Genomic DNA, 23,590 nt, shown 5'->3' with positions numbered 1-23,590 from the left:
GTCGTCTTCTATTACCGGCAGGAAGATGGTGGCAGTCAAAATGCAGTCTTGTGTGTTGTCAGTTTTGCTTTTAAACGTGTATTACAGTTGTGTCTCCTCCCTGTACTTTCACATCGGGGAGACGGAGAAGAAATGCTTTATAGAGGAAATTCCGGATGAAACAATGATCATCGGTCAGTATATTCTTTCTAGTATGGTCCTGAAATTGATAGCATGGGCAGCTAGCTTTCATGTTAGCATAGCTTAGCTTAAATAAATCGGAAGTAGCTCGAAAGTAGGGTTTGTAAACTAACTTTTTAGAAGATACCTGACCGACTATGCAATGCCACGCACATAATGAGCCCCGACACACATGCAATTACCGTATAACTTGTAAACGCCTCTAAGCTGTCAAATAAATGAGCCTGCTAGCTAACTTTCCTAGGCTTGGAAAGTTCTATTGCTGCACACTGACCGCTACCTAGCTGGAGATGTGCTACTTTGGGTGTCAGCAAGCTAGCAAGCTAGCTAGCCAACAAACAGACAGCTGTCAATAGCACTGCGGTCAATTAGCTGGCCGAGCCAAGTAATGATCATTTGAGATTGCAAATTGCTGATGTTGATGCCAAAATGTTGATTCTTCTTCTTGTTCAGTGGGGTTTTATGGCGGTTCACATCCAACGCTACTGGTGCATTACCACCAACATGTTGATGTTCATACACGAGCTGTTATCTTCTCATTAACTACGCATCACATCTGATTTAGTGAAACCATGTGCTGAATGACTATGTAACATACAATTGTAAACATACATTTAGTCAGAATTAATTTCCATACCCGCTTCCTGTTTCAGCCTAATGAAGTTATGCAAGTCTTCTGCTCTTTATAGAAGTTGCCCTTCGACAAACCTGAAACATTATGATGGAAAATGCTAAACTTACTTTGCTCTTTTTGTTTCCAGGTGCTTCTTCCTCCAATCTAGACAGGCTTGGGTACACTATCTGTACACCATGGAATGGTTTTGTGACTATATTATTAACTATTCTACTTCCATTTAGGAAACTACCGGACACAATTGTATGACAAGCAGAAAGAAGAGTACCTGCCTGCCACACAGGGACTAGGGATGTTTGTTGAAGTGAAAGATCCTGATGAGAAGGTGATATGTGAAGTAGATCAGTGTGATTATTGTTATCCACTTCAAACATGCCTTTGTGAAGAAACAATACAGAGAAATGGATAACACTGACTGTTGGTGTGTGTCCGTGCGCACCCCTGGTCTACAGGTGATCCTGTCTCGTCAGTATGGCTCGGAGGGAAGATTCACCTTCACCTCACACACCCCTGGAGAACATCAGATCTGCCTCCACTCCAACTCGTCGAAGTTTGCTCTCTTTGCTGGTGGAATGCTTGTGAGTATGTGGCTGTAACTGTAAAACGGTGCGTGTCTCACGCTTGTTGTTTACTACTTTGAGTTCTCCTCTCATTGAAACCTTATCTTCAGAGGGTTCACCTGGACATCCAAGTCGGGGAGCACACCAATAACTATGCAGAGATCGCAGCCAAAGACAAGCTGACGGAGCTGCAGCTGAGGGTGAGGCAGCTGGTGGAGCAGGTGGACCAGATCCAGAAGGAGCAGAACTATCAAAGGGTAAGTCATAACAATGCTGTCTACGCAATATGGTCTAGAACAAGTAGATAGTCAAGTGGCTTACGCTGATCCCGACCCTTGAGACTGGAATAGTCGTCTACCGATAATACGCATTTGGTCTTTTGGGACCCGTTTTTATTTAGATCAATCAATCAAATGCCTCCAAGTGCTTTCCAACAATAACAATACTAACAACATAAACAATAAATACAATACAAACAGTATGAAATAACACCGAACCATAGACCCCCAAAAAGCAAACCAAGGAAAAACTCCCCAGAGGGGAGAAAAACATAGGGCACAGAAACTACCCGTGTGTGCTACTATGAATTTTCAAATCTGTGCTTTTCATCTTTCAGTACCGTGAGGAACGCTTCAGGCAGACCAGTGAGAGTACCAACCAGAGGGTCTTGTGGTGGTCCATCGTCCAGACATTGATCCTTGTGGCCATTGGCTTCTGGCAGATGAGGCATCTGAAGAGCTTCTTTGAAGCCAAGAAATTAGTGTAGACTCTGACTGCACTCTTGTTTGTTGTTTTTCTATTCATGCAGTACTCAAACATCAGTCAGAATCCATTTTCCTTCAAAAGATATTTGTGCAAACTGGTGATGCTACCATGCTAACAGTGCAAATCCACCTATTTGTCTTTATTTTATTTGGAAAGGGCTCAGTTTTGGGATTTTGATATGCCCCTTGTTTCTGAAAAGCAGACAATGTTTGAAATTGGTTTTATTTATATTTCTCTGCTATATTTTACCTTGGACAGAAAATGGTTATATCCTAAAGTTTTGGGCAGAATCATAATTTTTGTACAGCATACATGATGATTGCACACTTTGTTCTTCGAAGGTTAAAACCACTTCTATAGTGTATTTCATCATGTACTCTCTAAATTTGACAATCCATATGATGGTTATGCAGCACTGTCATGTGATGGAATGGTTATGCAGCACTGTCATATGGTCTTGCACCAGGTGGATAATGTTTGACTGATGTATTTTTTTCTCCCTCGATTCTTTTATTTTTATTTTTCAAATTGATCTACCTTCATTGTAATGGGTATGTGTTACTGGCCGAGAGAGATCCACCCATTTTGTTTCGAGCCGTACTTCAGAAATAGTGACTTATCAATTGGGAAACTGTTATTTTTGGTCATGCATACTAATCTTTACATTTTATTTAGCTTCAAATGAATGTACATTCATCCCTGATGGATTTATCCAAGTGTTGGTCGGTTGGGAGTCAGTGTGTGTAGAAAGACATATGGAATATGCAGAGTTTTAATAAAAAAAACAATTTCTATTTAATGGTTTATCTATACACCTGGTATGTGAGACAAGAAACATCACTAGATTTGGGTTTAGGGGTGGTGCCATATTTCTGATATTAAGCTGGGATGGCAGTTCTCCTGTATTTACGTGGAAATCAATTATTCATGTGAAGTACTATGCATTTCAGATAGAATAAGAAAGAAATGCAAACAGTTTTTTCCTATATGCATAAGACACTGCCAAAGATGTTCCTTTATTGTAACCCATTGGCTTCATGGTGGCAAAAGTGAACATTTGCCCTGAATATGGTTTTATGAGGTATTGCTTGTGTAAATTATTTTGTACGGCATGTCCAAGAGATCCTGGATTACTTCGATATCTTTAGGTTCTGGATGTTGTTTGTTTTGTTTTTAACATGCTTGTAGGTTTCTTCTGTTTGTCTGCTTCCTTTTTGCAAATACTCAGGTAGAGTTATGAAGACACTGATTTAATCCAATTTAGAACTGCTCCTGATAACTCTAGTGCTCATCGAGTACAATGGGTTGATAAGTGAGACCTGTCATCCATTGTACACTTGAACATGCTTTGACAAGGGTCAAGGTAATATACAGACTTTAGAAATTAGTCTGTACCATCTGTCCATTTGAACTGTAGCCTACTGGATATTAGTTGCAAAACTTTTTTGTTCAGTTATTTTTGTGTTTACCCCAATATCCGCAGACCTTTGCTCCCTTATTGATATGGTACACCATTATTTTCTGCATTTGTTATGGGTAGATTTCAGAATCCTGATTTGAATCAATTGGTGTAGGTTTGTTTTGGGGAGGGAGGGAGGATTTTTGAGACATTCAGTTAATGTGAAATCTTAAATTGCACTCAAAAATAAAGTTTTGTGACATTTGGCTTGCTTGCTTGACTGTACTTCATCCATTTTCACATATATTCTACAAACCTAACATGTAATTGGGATATTCAGTGTTACGAATGGTACATATTCCATTAATCAAGTAATAGGTTGCTACTGTGTAATACCTGAGAACCAACGTATACCTTAAAGGGCTGTGGTAATACATGCATGTCCGTTGGTATGTCTACCTGTGGCGCGCGTAGGAACGTTTAATGCCTGAGTAAAGGTTCCCTTTAGGAACAATGTATGGACGGACTTCGATGAAACCAGTAATGGTTTTGATATTGTCTTGAGTAGAAGTTCCATTGTTAAATGATAGAATGATCTAATGTCAGTGTAATTTACACGTGTTTGTGTTCAAGACACTAAGAGAACTGTCGAACCTAATTTATGTCGTTAGCCTTAAGTATTTTGTTTTCCAAAATCCACGGAGTTCATTTGCGGAGAACAGCATTTCCCTTGCTCCGCTATGAGATGCTACGTGTACACTCACTGTACACCCGGTAGCTCACAGTAACGATTCTCGATGTTATTATCGTGATGTTACCGCATTGAATATCAGAAGGCATAACTAGTAACATTATGTAATGAGAGAATTCATATTTCATGCGTTGCATTGATAGAATGACAATAATGCAATGGAAAAGAGGGTGGAAGAATGGAGAAGTTCGATTGTGGAATCACGAGATCATTCTCTGAAACGTTTCACGAGTGATGTCAAATCTGTAGTTTTTGTTGACTAGCTTGCTTGTTATTTCGCAATCTATACGTTTTTGGTACTTTTATCTTTGAAAATGATGTACTCATCACGAAGAAAACCAGTCCTCTATTTCAAGGAAGACAGAAGGTAAGATTTGTTATTTTACTATCAGATCCTGGCATGGATTGATAAAAACAATGTGTTGTTTTACATATTTTCTTTAATCTACTGTGTGAATTATAAGCGAGTTCCATCCCCTGGCATTGAATATCATGATGAGGCAATGCAGTTTGGTATGATGATTATACCGCAGATGTTTAAGATTGTTCAAACATGTCACATACTGTCTTTGTACAACCTCAAAGAAATGAGAGGCAAAAAGTTGTTCTTCAAGAAGAGAGTAATAAGTGAGTTGGCCTAAGTATAGGCCTAAAGTCTGTTGCTCTTCAAATGTATTGTGTGAGAGAATGATGCTGCATTAGATTTAATAAGTATGCCGATTACATTTCTGTATCAGGATAGTACGCATGTGTGTATGTCATTATTGTGGCTGTTGCATGTAGAGAGTGAAGATATGCATGTAGACCAATAATGCACATTTGAGTTATTGTAACATTTAGCCCCAAGCCATGTGTTGCTAATTTCCCTGTACTTACACTTCGGCTATGACACAGAGCCTACTAGGCAAGCGTACTTACTGACAAATTGAAAACTGAAACTGAAAAATTGTTCAGTGTGTGCACTTTTATACTGTATGTAACAACTTTTTTTTTCCATTGTGGTGATTAATTGTTTAGGCCCTAGTCCTTACATGTGGATGCCTATTGCAGTTGCTGTTTTTTTTGCGGTGGATTTACTGCAGTTGCAGAAGCATGGTGCAACATTGAGATTTATTTATCTCAGTTATTTATTTTGTGACTGTACCTTCAGATTTCTCTCAGGGAAATGCACCGTCTACAAGCTCTTCGGCCTGTGTATGATCCTGGTGCTGGTCTCCCTACTGTGGCTCCAGCTCAGCTGCACGGGGGACATGAATCGCGTCGCACTGGGCGATGGCCGTCTCCCTCATCAGCCCTGCCCGCTGGAGCGACAGGCATCCACTGGGGACGACCCATCGTGGGGTCCTCACAAACTGGCCCTCATCATCCCTTTCAGAGAGCGCTTTGAGGAGCTGCTGGTCTTTGTCCCCTTCATGCACTCCTACCTGAACAAGAAACAAATACTGCATAAGATAATTGTCATCAACCAAGTGGATCACTATCGGTAAGTGGTGAGTTGTTATGTCACCTCAGTAGCCCAGTGGTTGTTAATGAGCTTAATATGCATTCTGATTGGCATAGCCTAGCTGGACTAGCCATGAGAGATTTGGACAAAGTTAAGAATCATGTCATAGATTGATAATACAGATGTCATCCTGCTTGTAGCTTTATTCTAATATCTGATGCATGATCTGGTTGTTTGTGTCTTACCAAAGTAATCCTGATTCCGAGCAGTAAATGAAGCGCTGACTGACTATACTTTATACTATGTCTTTCACAGGTTTAACAGAGCCTCTCTCATCAACGTGGGCCACACAGAGAGCGGGAACGACACAGATTATATTGCTATGCACGATGTGGACTTGCTGCCTCTGAATGAGGCTCTGGACTATGGGTTCCCTAAGGAAGGACCGTTCCATGTGGCCTCGCCAGAGCTCCACCCCCTATATCATTATAAAACATATGTGGGAGGGATCCTGTTGCTCACCAAGCAGCATTACCATATGGTAACCCATAACCCATTGCTAAGTTAAATTATATACCAATAATATTTACCAAGGATATTGGTAACCCATTGCTGAATTGATACATATTGCAAGATTGTGCATGGTCTTGATCTGTGGTTTTGAGAGTTATGTTCTCCCTTCCTGAAGTGCAATGGCATGTCCAATCGGTTCTGGGGATGGGGGAGAGAAGATGACGAGTTCTACAGAAGACTAAAAACAGCTGGATTACAGGTAGGCTTAACATATAGGACTCCTAGACTGATGTGTTACAAAGACACAGGGAGCAGCTTAGTCAATCCCTGGTTTCCTTTTGGATGAATTGCGAATAATCAATCTCACCCACCCTCTGTTGCCAGCTTTTCAGGCCCAGTGGGATAACCACAGGGTATAAAACCTTTCGCCACATCCACGACCCTGCCTGGAGAAAGAGAGACCAGAAGAGAGTAGCTTCTCAAAAGCAGGTATTGAAATCCCCCACTGCAATGGTCACATCTGTCATATTGTATTTCTACAGTACGTTCCATTCCTACAGTACCATTGTATACCATCCATATTGTGTATACGTTGTATTCCCGCCGAGGTTAATAATATTATCGGTATTCTCTGTCTTATGTTTTTGGAAGGAGCAATTCAAAGTGGATCCTGAGGGCGGGCTGACTAACTTGAACTACAAGGTGGAGTCCAGGCAAGAGCTGATCATTAGCGGAGCCCCCTGCACCATCATCAATACAAAACTGGGATGTGACCAGGACAAGACTCCATGGTGCCTGCTGGGCTGACGGGGGGGCCCCCATGCCCGCTCATCTGGTGGTGATGTCACATGACTCCAGAGTGGCACAGCTTCTCTCCTGCTTACTGTGCCCGCCAGGACAATGCTTGTTCCAAAGGACATGGGTGCCATCTGGCTACTGAGAGACAGAGACACTCTCTCTGGCCTTTTTCAACTCAACAAATCCCCAATTTAGTGAGATGGAATGTATTTATGCCGAACCATATTTCTTTTGTTATAGTTATTATTTGATGTTTTAGAACGGCTATGTAGCTGCCTAATAAGTATTCAGAAGTGACTGGATCTCAGAGCGAACTTCAGGGACTTACCAAGCAGACACTTTGCCATTATCGATGGTACACGAATGAGGAAAGGGTACAGTGAGACTTGTAGTCATGGCCCTACCGTACATTTCTGGGGTGTATTCTTCATGGAGATTTTCCACAATGTTCAGGAATCCATTCCCTGTTCCTCAGTAGTAGCTACTGACTTGCTGTCTTACATTCATCACCAGAGGTGTACCAAGTCACTATAAAGTTGTTTTATTTTTGACATTGCAATGCACTGGATTGGCATGCCATTCCATGACTGGAGTCAACTCATTCTAAATTGTGTGCTCAACTATAAGTGTGTTGGGTATCAGAGTGCCATTTAGGGTTTGGTTATGGTCAATCTTTTATGGTTAGGTGCTTAGAGACAGACCAGGCATTATGGAAATATGTTTTGGTTAAGCTTAAGCAGAGAAATGTATGCTATACCATATGTCGTAATCTTTTTTGGAATACAGTACAAGTCAATGGCACCATAAATGTATTTGTACAATATTCAGTATTTATATAAAGTTATGACTTTGGAACGTGAGAACCTGATCCTGTCTCATTCTAAAGCCCTTCATTGCAAATGCAGCGATATGCAACACAACTCAGTGCGCTTGTGTGTTTTCAATACTTACCGTTAAGGTTATTGTTCATGGTTATGATGATGTTGTTTTTGTTACAGTGCTGCTCTGTTGCTCTAGAAACTCAGGAAATGTGGAGGTTTTGCACATCGCTTGGGAGTGCATTTTGAGGTCTGAAACCTGTCTTATGAGGCCATCAGGGCCATTAGGTGCTTAAAGCCAACCAGTAACCTGTCATTTCAGGTGTCTCTTTAATCATAATGATCCTGTGAAGAGCCATTAGTGGGGGCTTACACCTTTGAACTCGACTGACAATGAATAGTTTCACCAGTTAAAGTGTTTTGAATCTACTTTAAAAATACAGGAATTTATAAAGCAGTATAACTGTGTGTGTTCCTACTTTAGGTCTAAATGTTTTTGTTTTGCATTTTCAAATACTGAATACTTGAGCGTTTGATTAAGCTTGCCTCCCTGAAACAAATTAAGTCCCAAATTAACCCTAAAAGTTCATTGAAAAAAATGAATGAAACACTACTACTACTACACACTACTTCGAACCATGAGGTTAGGGACACAGCATAAATATCAACTTAATGACAACTAAGTCTGTCTCTTCGTGTAATGCGAATGCAAGCACCATTGAGAGCTTCATAAATGTCCTAATATTTTATGTCCCGTTCATTTATGGTTTATGGAGTAGACCAGCTTTTTATAACAATAATTGACCGTAGATTAATTTGCTGAATAGTCTCAAATGTAAGTATTTATGGGCGTCTGTCTAAAGTCAATGTTTTTTTGTTGGGGTAATTTAATTTAAATATCACAGATCAAGGAAAACCACTTGGACTACTGAATAATGCTTATAGGCCTATGATTGTGATCATTTCTCACTTTAGCTCTCCTTTATACAGATCCTGCTGTCAGAAGTCTTGTAGAGTGTTTGTCGGGTTGTAATTGATCCATTAGCTTTCGGTCAACCTCAACTACCCCCACCAGCACTGATTTACACTAATCTCTTCAAAGTAGTTTCTGGCCTCACTGGTTCAACACCCCTCGGGCTTGATCCAAAGTGGTGAGGCGGAGTATAAAGGTCTGGTCCCCCGCCTTAGTTCAGTGTCATTGCTCAGCGCAACATGACTAGAAACAGCTTGGATGCGAGGTCTCTCTGCGGACCATCATATTCAACATCACCGCCATCATCCTTTCTTTTTTATGGTCATGCGGTTACGTCTTCGTGGCTGCCAAACAAAGTTCCAGTGACAAGGACAACGAAAGCATGCTCTTTCAGCATTGAAGCTATTCTTTCCGTGGATTCCCGGGAATCACCTGCACAAGCGAAGCAAGTGCAACAACCAGCCGCGCGTCATCCGGCATCAATGGCGACGTGGGCTCATCTTGGACATTCAACTACAAATTCACTTTACCCACTTTACTTTGGTCATCTGCAACCACGTGCTTATAAACAAGTTCTGCATAAAGGTACGATTTAATTTATAGTTGTTATTATATCTCTATTTTAGGTCAGGCTTTTGCGCTTTAACATTTGCGCCACGCTTGAAACTGAGTCAGTGCTTAGGCTACTTAAGGTTTAAAGCTCATGATGATGCATACGAGCAGGTTTACATACATTTGACATGGTGTACTTTGAATAATAAAATAACATTTTGTCTGTTTTCCATGTGCAGGCCAATCATGCAGTCTATTGAGGGGGAACTTCGTGCGGAGAAGAATCCGCACAATCTTTACCGATGCGCAGCTCACGAAATTGGAAGCTGTATTTAGCAAGCAACAATATATGACTGGAGCGGAGAAAATGCTACTGGCCTCAACACTGCGGCTCACCGAGACGCAAGTTAAAGTTTGGTTCCAAAACAGGAGAACAAGGTGGAGGAAGAGCCACGGGGACACAGCGGCCAGTGCACCAGACAGCAATGAGTCTAATCTTGATACGCCAGTCAGTGAGGACGAATTTATATCAGTGGACAATGATGACTCATCATCATGGGTGAATTTTTAACTGACGTGATATTTATGTTGCCCCGAAATGAAGGCCGTAACGCATTCATATTGATCCAATTCTTGTTAAACAAGAGACTGTTAAATCTTTCCACTGTGTGGCCTGGTATTGAGTCACTTGTCCTATACCTTCCAGTTGCATGACTCTAGACCTTGACCATGCATAAGTGATGCATTGTTTTAGCTTTTTAAACGTGTTTTGGTACAATTCCAATGTTGTCTTTGTTAAGTCGATACGTTATGTCTCATCATGTGTTGTTCTAGTGTGTAGCTTACCCACATTTATTACGTCTATAGCATAATTAGCTGTTTATATTAGTTGAATGCTGTGTAGCCTGACATGAACGTTAACATTTTAGCTATTTATTGTTTTATTAAAAAGAAAAAAGAAACGAATACAAAGAATTGTGGCTTTTCATATATTGTAAATAATGTTCACTGAGCAGTGCGTCAAACTTCGCATCTCTGAATTCCTATTGATTATCCCTCATATTAGATATATCAATGGTGGTGGCATTTTTAAATATCTTTATATTTCAGTTGTCCTATGTCGGCCTATGTTTAGGCTTATTCAGATTAGGATGGAGCGATGGACCTAAAGCTGCAGGTAACACACTCAGTAACTGGTACATTTACAATGTTTATTCGTTTTCAATGAGTAAAGAACACCCTCGAGGCGTTCTGTCCCCCACTTAACAACGTATTATGTTCCGAGAAGCCAGGTGTGCGGAGGCAAAAAGCTTAAATCAGACTCAATACTGTTGACATTCTTCTCCGTAGGCTAATTGACATTTATGGGTTCGAATTGACGGTGACTGGAAACGTCTGTGTGAAAGGCCGAAATAAGTAACTCAAAATAACTTTTGTAAAAATGCAACTGTAAAAAGAAAATATTATTTAATTTTAGATTTGGAATAGTCTAATAAACAATATATTTTAATGGGATTATTGCGATATAACACATAGGACAGTTGCTTTTCCGCATATTTAAGTTGGATATTAAGAACTCCTCTTTCTACACACACACAAAAAAGGTCTAATTAATGCCTGGCGTAAGCGGGCATGAATTCAAATAATCATATAGCATAGAATATTCAATGCATTATATGCATCCCCAAAATACTGTAAATTGTAACAAAGTTATATGAATCAATATGAGTGTGATGATTGATATACTCTCATTCATCACTTGCTATACGAAGCAGTGAGTATGCTATTGGAATCTATTGGAAATACGTTATGAAATGGAAGTCATTTGTTTATTAAAATAAATGTGCTGAACTTCCCCTTAAAAAAGTATTTTTGCAAATGCTGCAAGTACGAAAACATATGTTGGCCTTAAGTGTATTTTTTATTTTTTTTACATTTTTATCAGATTTAACCCAACTCACTAGTCTGATTCTGAACATAACATCAATAATAGCATGGTTTTGTTCAAGAAGTCTACCAAGACCAATTGAGACCTTAAACATCCACTAGAGGGCATTGACCACGTTAGTAAAGCATACAACTAACAATTAAATTGATTTACATCATACCAATTAATTCAAGATTTACCTTTAATCTGACATTCCTGAACAGTTACTCCACCAGTTATAAAATATAGCACAACATATACTCATAACCTTGCATGACAGTGGCACAAACTAAATGCATTCCTGATAAAGTTAACTACTGCACTGTTTTCTTTACAAATTCAACTAATAGAAAACATTCTAAGGTGATCTGGAATTACCTGTATCAATGTGTGTTTTACACTGGTTCTGCTTAATAGAGTTCTTATACTGATATTGATACTGCAGTAATGTCCTAATACTCCATAGAATCAATATAATAATTGTCTGCAATTTCCTGTGATATCCTTTGCAGTGCCTTTTTAATGACCAGTAAAAGAGAATAACCTCATTCCTTGCAAGAGGGCTTAACACCAGTTAGCTGATGCAAGGCACGGGGACAATAATCACATTTTAACTCAGCTTCACACCCTCAGTTCCTACAAAAACTCCAACTGCTTAATACCTTCTTTCAGTCCAGTGAAATCTGTGATTAATTGCCAGAGGCGAAATTAATAGATGTTAATGGCCATCTGAATCAAAGGCAAAGGGGCAAAATCTGCCAGTAAAAGCTATTAATTATATGTGGAGGGATTGGGCAGCCAGGGACAAGAGGGGTGGAGAAAGGACTACTTTGGGACTCAAAAGGATCTTTGGCCTGCGTGGTTCACATGGGCTTCCGCAGAGCAGATCATGAAAGAAATAAGCAGGGGGGCCTTTGTTTCGTCCGTCCCTGAGCCACGATTATGCCTCCTGAATGGGGTGACATCTGTCCTGGGTCCTTGGGACTCTGATCTACTCTCTGGTACCCCCCAGCCCTCCTTCAACAACATCTAAGATTGTAACGAACAAAAGAGGGAGGGGAAGGAAGGCACCCTGGAAACTGAGGTATAGAGAGACACATTTCCAAGCCCTTTGACCTCGGTCAAAGACCTGCCTTACACTTTAAACAATCCGTCTGTAAAGAGTTTCGGTCCATATTGGGTTAAGACGCCTTGATAGAATTGCTCATGGTCAGTATGTAGCCTACAAATAGGCTAGGTAATTACCTCAAAGAGGTAATGTAGGGGTGGTCAAACACATTTCCTCAAGTCAGTCTGATCTTTGGCCCTGAGATTGAAGTGATTGAATACCTTGCAGGTGTAACTGTCAACTGCTCGTTCATAAATTGTCTGCTAAATGTAGTTGCTAGTCTCATAACTTCACATTTCAAGCAAATTGAAAAAGTCAGTACTCTTGTAAAATAGGAGGGATAGCTTTGTTATTTTTATGATGTTGCCTACTTTAAATTGTTTTTGAGACAACTGAACCATTTAACCTATATGACTACTAAATAAACTTCACTAACAACTAACAGCATGTATCAGGCTTCTGTTGGTCTATTGCAAGATAATGGCAAGACTCAAATAAACACAAAAGTAAAGACCACTCATTTAACAAAATGGCTGTCATGCGCTCTATGGTTACATCTGCGCATGCTCACCACACCTCTGTCACCGACAGTTGAAGGCAGGTATTGAGCTTGATGAGTGACAAGCTCGTTCTCAAAGGCTTAGGCTACTGATCCTCGATCCTTGTAGAGCAAAGTCCAAAAATGGTTCTCAGGAGTGATGAAACAAGCGCTAGTCTGTCATAGACCTGAAGTAATCATAAACGAATTGATCTGAGTCTTTATATCGCGATTTATGGCAATTTGATTTGCAGTTGGTTATAAGAATCAGATTTTTGCGTTTTGTTCCAGGAGCGAAAAAACGTTCATATTGAATACAAGGGTAACGAGAATAGCTCTTACAGGCAAACTGCTTTCAGAAGGACGATACAGGCTCTTCGGTATTTACGGGCAAGGGACTGCGAGTTATGGATTTCCCGGGGACTGCTCAGGAACCATTGTGAGCATTTTTGAGACAGTGACCGGACTTTTACTGGTTCTTTTTCATCATATTGTATTAGAGTTTTTATTGAGTTGGATAACTCATTACATATTTGATATCATGTACCAACACAATAAGAAATGCTTTACCATCGAATCCCTGGTCGGCAAAGACGCAAACTCCTCGGCTGCAGGGGAAGAACCTATTAGACCAAGGGCGTTGAGATTCACGGAATCAATTCACCCTGCTCCCTTTGGGAGTTGCTTTCAGAACCCCGGCAGGACTTTGTACAGCAGCCCAGATATGATGTTTCCAGACCCGGGGACACACACAACCGACTCCGCACTGCCTTTGCATCCACTCCAGATTCCCTCCCAGCCTTTCTTCCACCCGCATCAGAGAGAAGCTTTGAATTTCTATCCGTGGGTTCTTCGAAACCGATATCTCGGACACAGGTTCCAAGGTAGGTCATGTAGGTTATTTTTTATTCAATCATTACAATGCAATTTTGAAGAATATCTTAGAGCTTATCGTTATTGTTGCATGACATAAGAAAACATGTTTGGCGCACACGTTACCCATGAGATTAAGATATCAAATTATAGAAAATGCACTGCACGAAAGAGGAGAGAACTTGAAGACGCGAGATTTTACCATGTAGGCTATGCCTATTCCAGGGATGACATGTTTGTGTCTGCAAACTGCAAACAATTTGAGAATATTGCATTAACCAGAGCAAAACAAACTGAAGGCTACAGTGCACAACAAATATGCTATATGAACTCACCAACACTACAACTATGAACGATGTCCGTCCATGCAGGAAAGTTTCAGCATCCCCATGTGTAGGCCTATTTTTCTTCTTCTATATAGCAGTGGGTATTTTCAAATCTATTCGTTATAAATGGATAATAAGTAATTTGACATTTAAGTGATGTATTATTTGTTTCAGTGGTTATTAGTCTATGTGATATTGTTAAAAACAGAAGAAGAAGAAGAAGAAGAAGAAGAAAACACCCCCAAACTACTGGTGCAGTCATCATCCCGGCGGTAATAGGCTAGAAAAAGACGTAGCCTACATCCAAGACAGTACAATTTCCCCAAAACGTGCATTATAATCTTTAGTCTTAAATTAAATTATTAAACAACCGCAAAATAGATTTGTTATCATCTATGGATTATTATGATGTTAGCCGTTGAAAATTACCAAATATGATCACAATTTGGATCAATATAGACCTGTAGGCCGATCTGTTGCAGTGTGATTAGATAAGAAGACAATCATATCCAAAGTTTCCTTTAAAATTTAGATTGTTTTTAATTAATGTGTACAATAAAATAGTAGTAATGCATCCGAATAATATTGTAATACATACGTTCAATCGTGTTAATACTAATGGTAAACGTTAATAACAGTGATAATAATAATAATAATAATAATAATAATAATAATAATAATAATAATAATAATAATAATAATAATAATAATACAAATAATAATAATAATAATAATACAAATACTACTAATAATAATAATAAATGTAACATATATCAATGGATAAATTGTGAAAAACTGCACATTTAAATCTGCAAATTGTGTTTAACTTTACATAAAGAAATTAAATTAATACGTGTTGGCACTGCAGGGAGAAACTGAGAAGAGAAAAGAGAAAGTGAGGAAAAAAAAGCTCTTAAATTAATTAATAAATTAATCCATGCATTTTGAAGAAATACCAGTAGCTTACGATTGTAGAAAAAAAATATTTACATTTCCAGGTGCCGAAAAAATCGCATATCTATTTGCAGGGCTGGTTATGTTAACATCCCAAGTTGAAACTGATGCTGGGTGGTCCCAAAAACAGAGCAATTTGTTAAACCAAGCAGATCAATAACCCTAATGTTTGTGCAGTTGACTCAGTGGAAGGTTAGCCACATCAGATGTGCTTTAAGGCAGTAGTCAGGACCGAGGTAGTCCTTCAGGGTATATCATCTAATCAACAGAAGTCAGATGTTGTTGTCACTGCTACTCAGATCAGGGGCTCAGATAAAGTCCCTTTGTTTACAGACAGACCCAGATCCACTCACTGATGGTGTCCAATAACCATGAAAACTACTGTTTAGACAAGGCTAAATACAGCCAAGAGGATTGAGTGGGAAAGGATTACTTATCACAAGTGTCAATTACTGTTGGAAAATGCATGTGAATTTTTTCTCCAACTTTGCCACTTCCTGAGTGGTCTTGAGAGAGAGAGAGTAGCATGTCTTTGGTGCTATCATGCAGCACAATATAAACAGGATCTTAGGCTGAACCGGTCCTATGTGTGTGAGCACCTCTTTTTATTAGGGTTCATTTCAGTGTAGGGTTGTTATTATCAGGAAAGAGGGCAGACAGTTCACCCACCCGTCTTTCTTTTCCGTCTGGAGATTTCTTTTGAGCTGACACATTGTCATTCATTAGGTAGCATTGAATGTCAGCAGATATGTGGAAGAGCTTTGGAGAAAAAGTCATTATGAACATCATTTTCCCAAGATATTCGAGTTCGTCTCCATTTTAGCTATTTTGTTCCAGACGGACAGACGGACAGACAGTTAGACAGACAGTCAGACAGACAGACAGACAGACAGACAGACAGGCAGGCAGGCAGGCAGGCAGACAGACAGACAGACAATGATGTTGTATAACACTAATATGCAAGAGCATATTAGAGTGGCTAAAAACTATTGTTTCAGAATAATCATTGACAAAAAATATAATTATTTAGAGAGATCAATTCAGCTAGAAGATAATGGTATGTTCTAATCGTGATATAATGTATATCAAAAACACATATTTATCTTGAAAACCAATGTGTTTTTGCCTATAAAATCCTAAATCAGGCTTTTATATAATTATATGACTTTGACTACCTAGAACCCTTTATGCCTCATTTGAGAGTATGCTATTTCCTTTTCCCTTCTACTGTATACTGCCGCCATTATTTCCTTGGAGGGCTGTTTGCATTCTGAACCTTTACATGTATGGATCAAATCAGGTCATAAAAGACATAATAATCCATTCTCTATATACAGCCCGCCATGTACATGAGACTCCAGCTCCAAAGGCTCTAATGAGAGATTGGGCCCCCACCTATAGTGCTGACAAGACCAAGCTTGTTTGTGCCAGGGGACTGGTAGCAATGCAGCTCGGGGGTGCCATCTGGTCCCTGGTAGTCATGTTAGGGGCATGTTCACCGAGTAGAAGGCCACTGTCTGTTTGAGTCGTTGAGTCGATCCCCCCCAGAGGGTTTCCCCCCCTCTCTTCAGGAGGGCTGCACCACCATTAGAGTTGAAGCCTACTGTAGTTTAGAGACCCCCCCCCCCCCAGTCAAGTCTTCTCAGGGGAGAGCTGGAGGCGACGCCACACACAGCAGATGATGCCAGACTCGGAGACTGCATCAGAGAACAGCTAGCCAGAATAGCCATGCGCAAGTGTGTGAGGAAGGAAAAAGAATCGCAGGGGGAAAGAAAAATCATATGTTTTTGTCAATAAAGTTTTTGGTATGTTTTTAATACAATGTTATGTTTGATTCCTCAATTTACAAACCAGGTGCACCATAGAATAAGTATTTCTATGAGGTGAGGGAGGTTTAGAAAATATTTTACTTTTTATTTTTTTAGTGGATCGTAAGTTGGCCAAGACATTTCCAGGCTTATGGTCGGGGTCATTTTGGCTGGTTGATGTTCAGTGCTCCTTGAGAAGCATTAAGGATTCTCTTTCAGCACCCGTTGGTCTTGTAGAGCTCGCTATTTACATTCTTGTGCACCACGAGAGCCGTGCTCCTCACATTTTTGCCTCTTGAGATGTCTCTATTGTTTTGGCTCCTCTGATGTTCAAAGGTTTTTCAGCACACCAGCTGAGAACTGTTGTCAATGACAGGACCGTGAAATATGCACTCTTTAGTCAGCGGAGGCGAATTGCACATACCTTATTTGAAACTAGCACCGTGACTGTTAATGGCTTCTTAGGATCAGAGAACAGATTTTTAATGAGGCAGTAAGTGATATCAATCTGTGCAATGGGTAAAAAAATATATATATATATATAGTATCGAGACAGTAGATAGTTTTGGTTTGGTAGGAACTTTTTACAGTCTTCCATAAATGTAGGAAAACTTGTTGACACAGAGGTGCAACCGTAGATATTTGTAATTTGATGGCCCGTCCTAAGTCGTTGTCAGTAGCTCATTTTCAGTCCTAGGCATCTATATATTTTGCATAACAATGTATACTGGACATCACTATAATATATTGTCATTCATTTGGGTTTGACAGACTATCATTGTTTAGAGCTTTCGTGTATCCCACAAACTGTCCCCCAACAGCCTAAATTCAACCAACTTTGCGTACACGTGTTTGAGGTTATATTTGTCCTGAATATTCCTTTCAAGCATGATACAACCTTTTACATATGGCGGTCAAAGAAGTTCTAGATCTATTTGCTTATGTAAAATGTCTCTTGTTTTTTATGCATGATTTTAATAAACGGACCATAAACCAGACACCCCAGATGTTGCCTTTGGGGTTAAAAAAGTCACGTACAATATGAAACTGAAAAACAATGACATTTTACTATTGTCTTGTGTTGAATGAAATCAGACGTGTGCACAAGATTCGATTTGCTTAATCGCACATCACCGTCTTCACAACAAATGGTTTTTGCATCTCTCCAACCTAAGATATTTACGTATGATGTCACACAAGGCATTACTACTTAATGCTGAACATTGAATACACTAAAGGCCCCACATGTGTATACAAATGAGCTTAATGCCGCTCTATGGAGAGATTAAGTCACTGAGCTGGCATCCACGGTGGTAGTACACCCATTAGGTTTTCAATGAAATGTGACTCATTGAAACTAGTAACCTTGTTTTAAAAAAAAAAGTTAATCTTGATCACTCCCAATACAAACATGTAATTACATAGGACCAGTCGGCCTATATCAATCACTTTATCAGTCACCAGTAAAAATTGTTCTGAAGATGGATGTCAGTGGGAACAGAACATACGTAGCTATGTCAATTACACAACACCATTTCCTAACTGTGTGCTGACATACAAACGTGAGATGATCCAGCAGATCCAGTACATCATCCCCATTTGTCATCTCCAAACCCCAGAAAACATACAGCACATAGAGTACTAGAGCAAGCATGTATTGTTGGAATGAGGTGTGGCAGCAGCATTGTGAAATGACAGGAGAGCAGAGCGATGTAACATCATTATTTACCTGTTTATTAATTACTCATGCTGCTATTCAGTGTATGACACACAAGTCAAGAGTTCCACAGGGACACATTTGTATGGCTAATATTGCACTGGGGAGCATGCCATGAGAATCCACTCCGAGGACTTCCTTTGTCAAGGCTCTGCCTTAGGCTGTTTTGCAGTAGCTATGACAAATAACATCTCACCTTCTGAATTATGACACTTAGTAAAGAGATAGTAAAGAGATTGTCATTGGTGTCAGTGTACTGCTTGGGTTACAATAGAACATGGTTAAAGAGGTCTCTCTCTTCGTAGTCTAACTCCCAGACACTTACACAAGAGCTAGTGTCATTCCTGTCTGTCATCTCTAAACCTCTACTTCCTCCCCTCTCTTCTCTCCCCTCCTCTCTTCTCTTCTCTTCTCTCCCCAGGTGAGGACAACAACCCAGAGAACCTGCTCCTCCACGGGCCCTTCTCCCGCAAGCCCAAGCGCATCCGCACGGCCTTCTCTCCCTCTCAGCTCTTGCGACTGGAGCGAGCCTTCGAGAAGAACCACTACGTGGTGGGCGCAGAACGGAAGCAGCTCGCCAGCGTGCTCTGCCTAACAGAGACACAGGTAAGGAGGCATGGCGATGTCGATGAACCCTAACCCCCCAAAGCCGTGGGCTAAATTCCAGAACACTGAAACAGGGGATATGAGTATGCGCTTAGTCAGACCTGTTACACCTCCTTTACAGGCATAGGCTCCAGCAACACAAGGTTTCTCAACCATGGGAGATTGTTTGTTCCCTGTAACTAGGGAGATGGGGAAGGCACTGCTGACAACGCACATTTCGCAATCATTTATGACCTTTATGTCAGGGACATAAATCACTTAATCAACAGTGATTTAGGTGTTTATATTGGCATGCATCAAAATTTCGTTTGGATTTTTGATATATTGTAATGTGCCCAACATTTCAAGACCATCACTTAACATCAATGTGACATACTGATGACAATCACATGACATCCAAAATATGAAACAGAAATATTATATGATTTCCGATGCAGATAAATGTGCCGCAATAAAGTATTACTGTGCATGCCTTAGGCAATGTAATGCTAAATCTAGATCCTGTAGTAGATTTGATATAGTACTTAATATGGACCAGGTATCTCTTCTCATTGAGATGTTATCTCAATGAGAAAATTAAAGGTTAAATGCAAAACAAAATAACGTGACGTCTCCTTGCAGGTGAAAGTCTGGTTCCAGAACAGAAGGACCAAGCACAAGAGGCAGAAGCTGGAGGAGGAGTCCCCCGAGTCACTGCAGAAGAGGAAAGGTAGCCAGCATGTCACCCGCTGGCGATCGGCCACGCAGCAGGGCAGCTCCGAGGACATTGATGTCATCTCGGAGGACTGACGTCACTCATACGGCCAACATCACCTTGAGTAACCTCCATCAATCAAGTGTCCTGTACACTCTGACTGTTGACTTGTCCGAATACATGCATTGTGTGCTCTAAAGATGTTCTACGGCACATCCTGGGGTGAGATAAAACAGATGAACGATTGCGAACAACGCTCTCTGATCCAGAGAGAGACACATTTGATGATGCTGGGCTAAAGGGTCTTTGGCGAAGTTGATCATCCTGACTGCTGTCAATATGGACTTGCCAAACCCACTGAAGAGTGACTGTTTTACTATTGCAAGAACTGTCCAATACAGTTGACTTTCTCTGACTGTCTACCTGAGTGTGAGGTTGTCCTTATGTTACATACTGTACATTTGCATTAAACAAAAAGTCATGATTGTTTTTAGCGTTTTCAGTTTGTTGGTGTGTATAATTGTATCTGATTATTCAATGCTAAATAAGCACACATTTTGGTCAGAAATAAAGCCATTGGTACTGTTAGAACAACTTTTCAACGGTTTCTATAAGGATTCATGTTTGTCTACAGTATGGTGATCAACAGAATTGGACCAGTCTCACTAAAAAAGCAAACTGCCGCTTGTGATTATCAATTATCCAGATGCCATACACCCTTTGAATATGTTTTGAGTCTCTCATTTAATTTTGGCAATTTGAATTGTAGGTATGTATGTACATTGAAACAAAGGTATTCTATGCATCGGATTTCGACATGTGTATACATTTTATTTTGGCCCTGTTTTGTCATCTTTTTTGTCTAAGGCTGTTATGTGCTCTTCTTTATTTCATCACAAGATTGTTTTTGTCTTTGATTAAATAATTGTGGATTAATCCAACTCAGAGACCATCTAGAATGTGTAGTGGAGGGGGATTATTGGTCCAATAATAACATGAAAAACTAATTTACCTCAACAGGATGCATTTGTTTCAGCAACCATAACCATACCTGGGATATCATGATGTTATGTAGCACTTAGTAGTGAAATATATTTTTGTATTTGTTTTAATAGATAGAAATGATGCACTATAAGTACACTTCGATTTTCTTTGAAGCCCTGCCTGAGAGTGAACGTTTTTGTACTTTCAACCATGTACTCAGACATTTGGAAAATAAAAGCATTAATATTACATTATTTTCAGAAAAAAATATAGTGATACATTATGTGCAAATGTGTATGAGAGGATTTATTCTCTAAGCTTTGGGTTTTACATTGAAATCATTCTATAAACTGTTTTCCATGTTTTTTATAGCATCAAATTTAAAACAACAAACAAACAAACACATTTGTTTCTATCAAAACAGACGCCCACATGCATAAAAACAACACTGTGTCCGAGAGCTAAAACATGAAATGTTGTATGAGTCAATAACACGCCAATAATTCGTTTTTTTTTTTTACTTTATTTGTTTCAATAAAAAACATGACACGAAACAAAACATATAGATTACTTGAATTACACTGTCATTAGAATTGCGTGAGATATACACACCTATATAGCCTACGTGTTCTGAAGAGAAACAAGACATTTGAAAACATGACTAATAACGTGTCTTTTCTATTTGAGACTCACAGGGTAAGATTTTCTATAATATAGCACTGACCCGTATTTCTAACAAAAATATGCACCTTTGTATTATTTTGTATCACAAGTGATATTTTTAGAAATCGTATTTCAAAAGAGAGGGACTGCAATTTACGGCTATAGACTATCGTTTAGATTTATATTAGATATGCTTTTATGTCAAAATATCCAAGGCATGTATAATCCAGCCTCTATGGTATAAGTATCAATTTTCCATTGTGTCACAGATTTCCTGTAGGCCTATAGTCCACTATTTAATCACCGTTTTAAACTGAGACGACTTGTTCCCGCAAAATGTGGTAGTTTGGCGGGCATATTGCATTGGCAATATTTTCTTCTGGACCAATAACGTTTTTCCAATTATTTTCTGTAATTTCGTTGAGTAAATACACTTGATGTAATGAATAATTATTCTAATTTTAAGAAATTCACATGAAATCGGGCAAAACATGTATGCATCAAATGACAATAATATTGCAAATGTAATATATTCAAAGTGATAAGGCATTTAACATCCGGATGTCAAGTCACACTCTATCCGTGCTGTTAAATGTAAATATTTCGCCAGGGACAGGTGTTTATATTCTTTCTGGACATCCCCACGGACTTTCCAGACTGCGGCATGCGGCAACAACAACACAATCCAAAGTACATTTTAATTCTGAAAATATATAGTAATATCAAGTTTATCAGAAGTTGTACCCCATTGTTAGTCATAAGTAGTAAACATACAGTAGGCCTATATTTCTAGGCCTAACCACATTTGTTCCCTCTTTTCGACTTTAGGGAGGAGGTCATAGACTATCCGGTATGCCGACACAGGTGAGATACCTTCTTTGGAAATGAAGTAAAAACAATATAATTTTGCGTTGAAAATAAGTGAAGAGACGCGTTTTGCTAAACGCCCCTGCTATTAAGGGGAGGGTTACGGGATTTTCATACAGTCACACTGCCGAAAACAACTGTTTAGGGTAGAGGAACGTCCAAGATAAATATTCTTGTGTGAGTTTGATTTACGTTTTGCTGTCAACACATTGTGGATTTTTTTTTTAGTAGCACAGCCTTAGCAGTGAGCAGTTATATAATTAGGCACCGAATGGACAATGATATAATACCTACATTGTTGTTATTCAGGCTGTCCTGTATTTCATTCATACTTGTTGTGATTGTAACTTGAAATGTTGCTTGTTTTTGTTCTATAGTAGATTAATACAATATAAAGATAAAGCATTGCTCCGAGGGGTTTTCAGATAAGACTGTGGGTTTCCAGTTCTACCAGCTGGAAAATTAATTCATGTCACCTTTATGCGTTGTGATTTACACCTGCTAATTCTTCAAGCCCCAAGCAATTGAGAGGTGTTAGATTTGCATCATTTTCATCACCTTTTTACAATAGACAGTCTCATTATCGGAAGTTATGCACATAAACTGTGAAGAAATTGTATGAGCAAACTATTCATATTCCTGGTAATTGAGGTTGAATATTGTTCTGGGTTCAACCTGAGACATACTTTCAGATATATTGAAACAGCCATTGCAATAAATGCATGATTACATAACACAATAAATATTAATGTTAAATATTGTAACCCTAAATTAAATTCTTTGAATTGTTTCTGCAACCCTATCACCACACACACACACACACACACACACACACACACACACACACACACACACACACACACACACACACACACACACACACACACACACACACAGTGTATTCACACTGGGTAAAGTCTGTCTTACTAAAATGCCCTATGGTCTAAAACCCATAGAGCTCAAGCTGTTACATTACTCAATTAAACTACTACTAAGTACACCCATAAAACGGCCATATTCAAGCACAAACATTTACAACGCTCCTGCTACCTGCCTCTTTGGTGTTGCCATGGAAATTGGAAATTTACTGTAGAGGCGCAAATACAATAACAGATGGTAGAATGCATGTAGGTGCACA

At 39.4% G+C, this 23,590-nt stretch overlaps 3 protein-coding genes across 3 annotated transcripts; all 3 read left to right on the top strand.

The window, feature by feature from the left end:
- The first annotated feature begins 12 nt into the window (after nucleotides 1-12).
- On the top strand, nucleotides 13-3,805 carry tmed9 (transmembrane p24 trafficking protein 9). The gene is made up of 5 exons (XM_083686540.1): nucleotides 13-173; nucleotides 1,039-1,139; nucleotides 1,267-1,392; nucleotides 1,485-1,631; nucleotides 1,991-3,805. The coding sequence occupies exons 1-5, from the start codon at nucleotides 26-28 to the stop codon at nucleotides 2,138-2,140; spliced, it is 672 nt and encodes a 223-aa protein (XP_083542666.1). The 5' UTR covers nucleotides 13-25; the 3' UTR covers nucleotides 2,141-3,805.
- Nucleotides 3,806-4,067: 262 nt separating this feature from the next.
- b4galt7 (xylosylprotein beta 1,4-galactosyltransferase, polypeptide 7 (galactosyltransferase I)) lies at nucleotides 4,068-8,181 on the top strand. The gene is made up of 6 exons (XM_083686802.1): nucleotides 4,068-4,656; nucleotides 5,440-5,772; nucleotides 6,049-6,274; nucleotides 6,422-6,505; nucleotides 6,631-6,735; nucleotides 6,898-8,181. The coding sequence occupies exons 1-6, from the start codon at nucleotides 4,604-4,606 to the stop codon at nucleotides 7,051-7,053; spliced, it is 957 nt and encodes a 318-aa protein (XP_083542928.1). The 5' UTR covers nucleotides 4,068-4,603; the 3' UTR covers nucleotides 7,054-8,181.
- Nucleotides 8,182-13,501: 5,320 nt separating this feature from the next.
- emx3 (empty spiracles homeobox 3) lies at nucleotides 13,502-20,045 on the top strand (the record flags this gene model as incomplete). The annotated part of the gene is made up of 3 exons (XM_083686722.1): nucleotides 13,502-13,844; nucleotides 19,060-19,244; nucleotides 19,866-20,045. The coding sequence occupies 3 exons, from the start codon at nucleotides 13,502-13,504 to the stop codon at nucleotides 20,031-20,033; spliced, it is 696 nt and encodes a 231-aa protein (XP_083542848.1). The 3' UTR covers nucleotides 20,034-20,045.
- Nucleotides 20,046-23,590: the final 3,545 nt, after the last annotated feature.

The sequence above is a fragment of the Argentina silus genome, assembly GCF_951799395.1.
Source record: "Argentina silus genome assembly, chromosome: 15".
Classification (NCBI taxonomy): Eukaryota; Metazoa; Chordata; class Actinopteri; order Argentiniformes; family Argentinidae; genus Argentina; species Argentina silus.
Note: the sequence above shows the minus strand (reverse complement) of the source record. Positions and strands in the feature narration are given on the sequence as shown.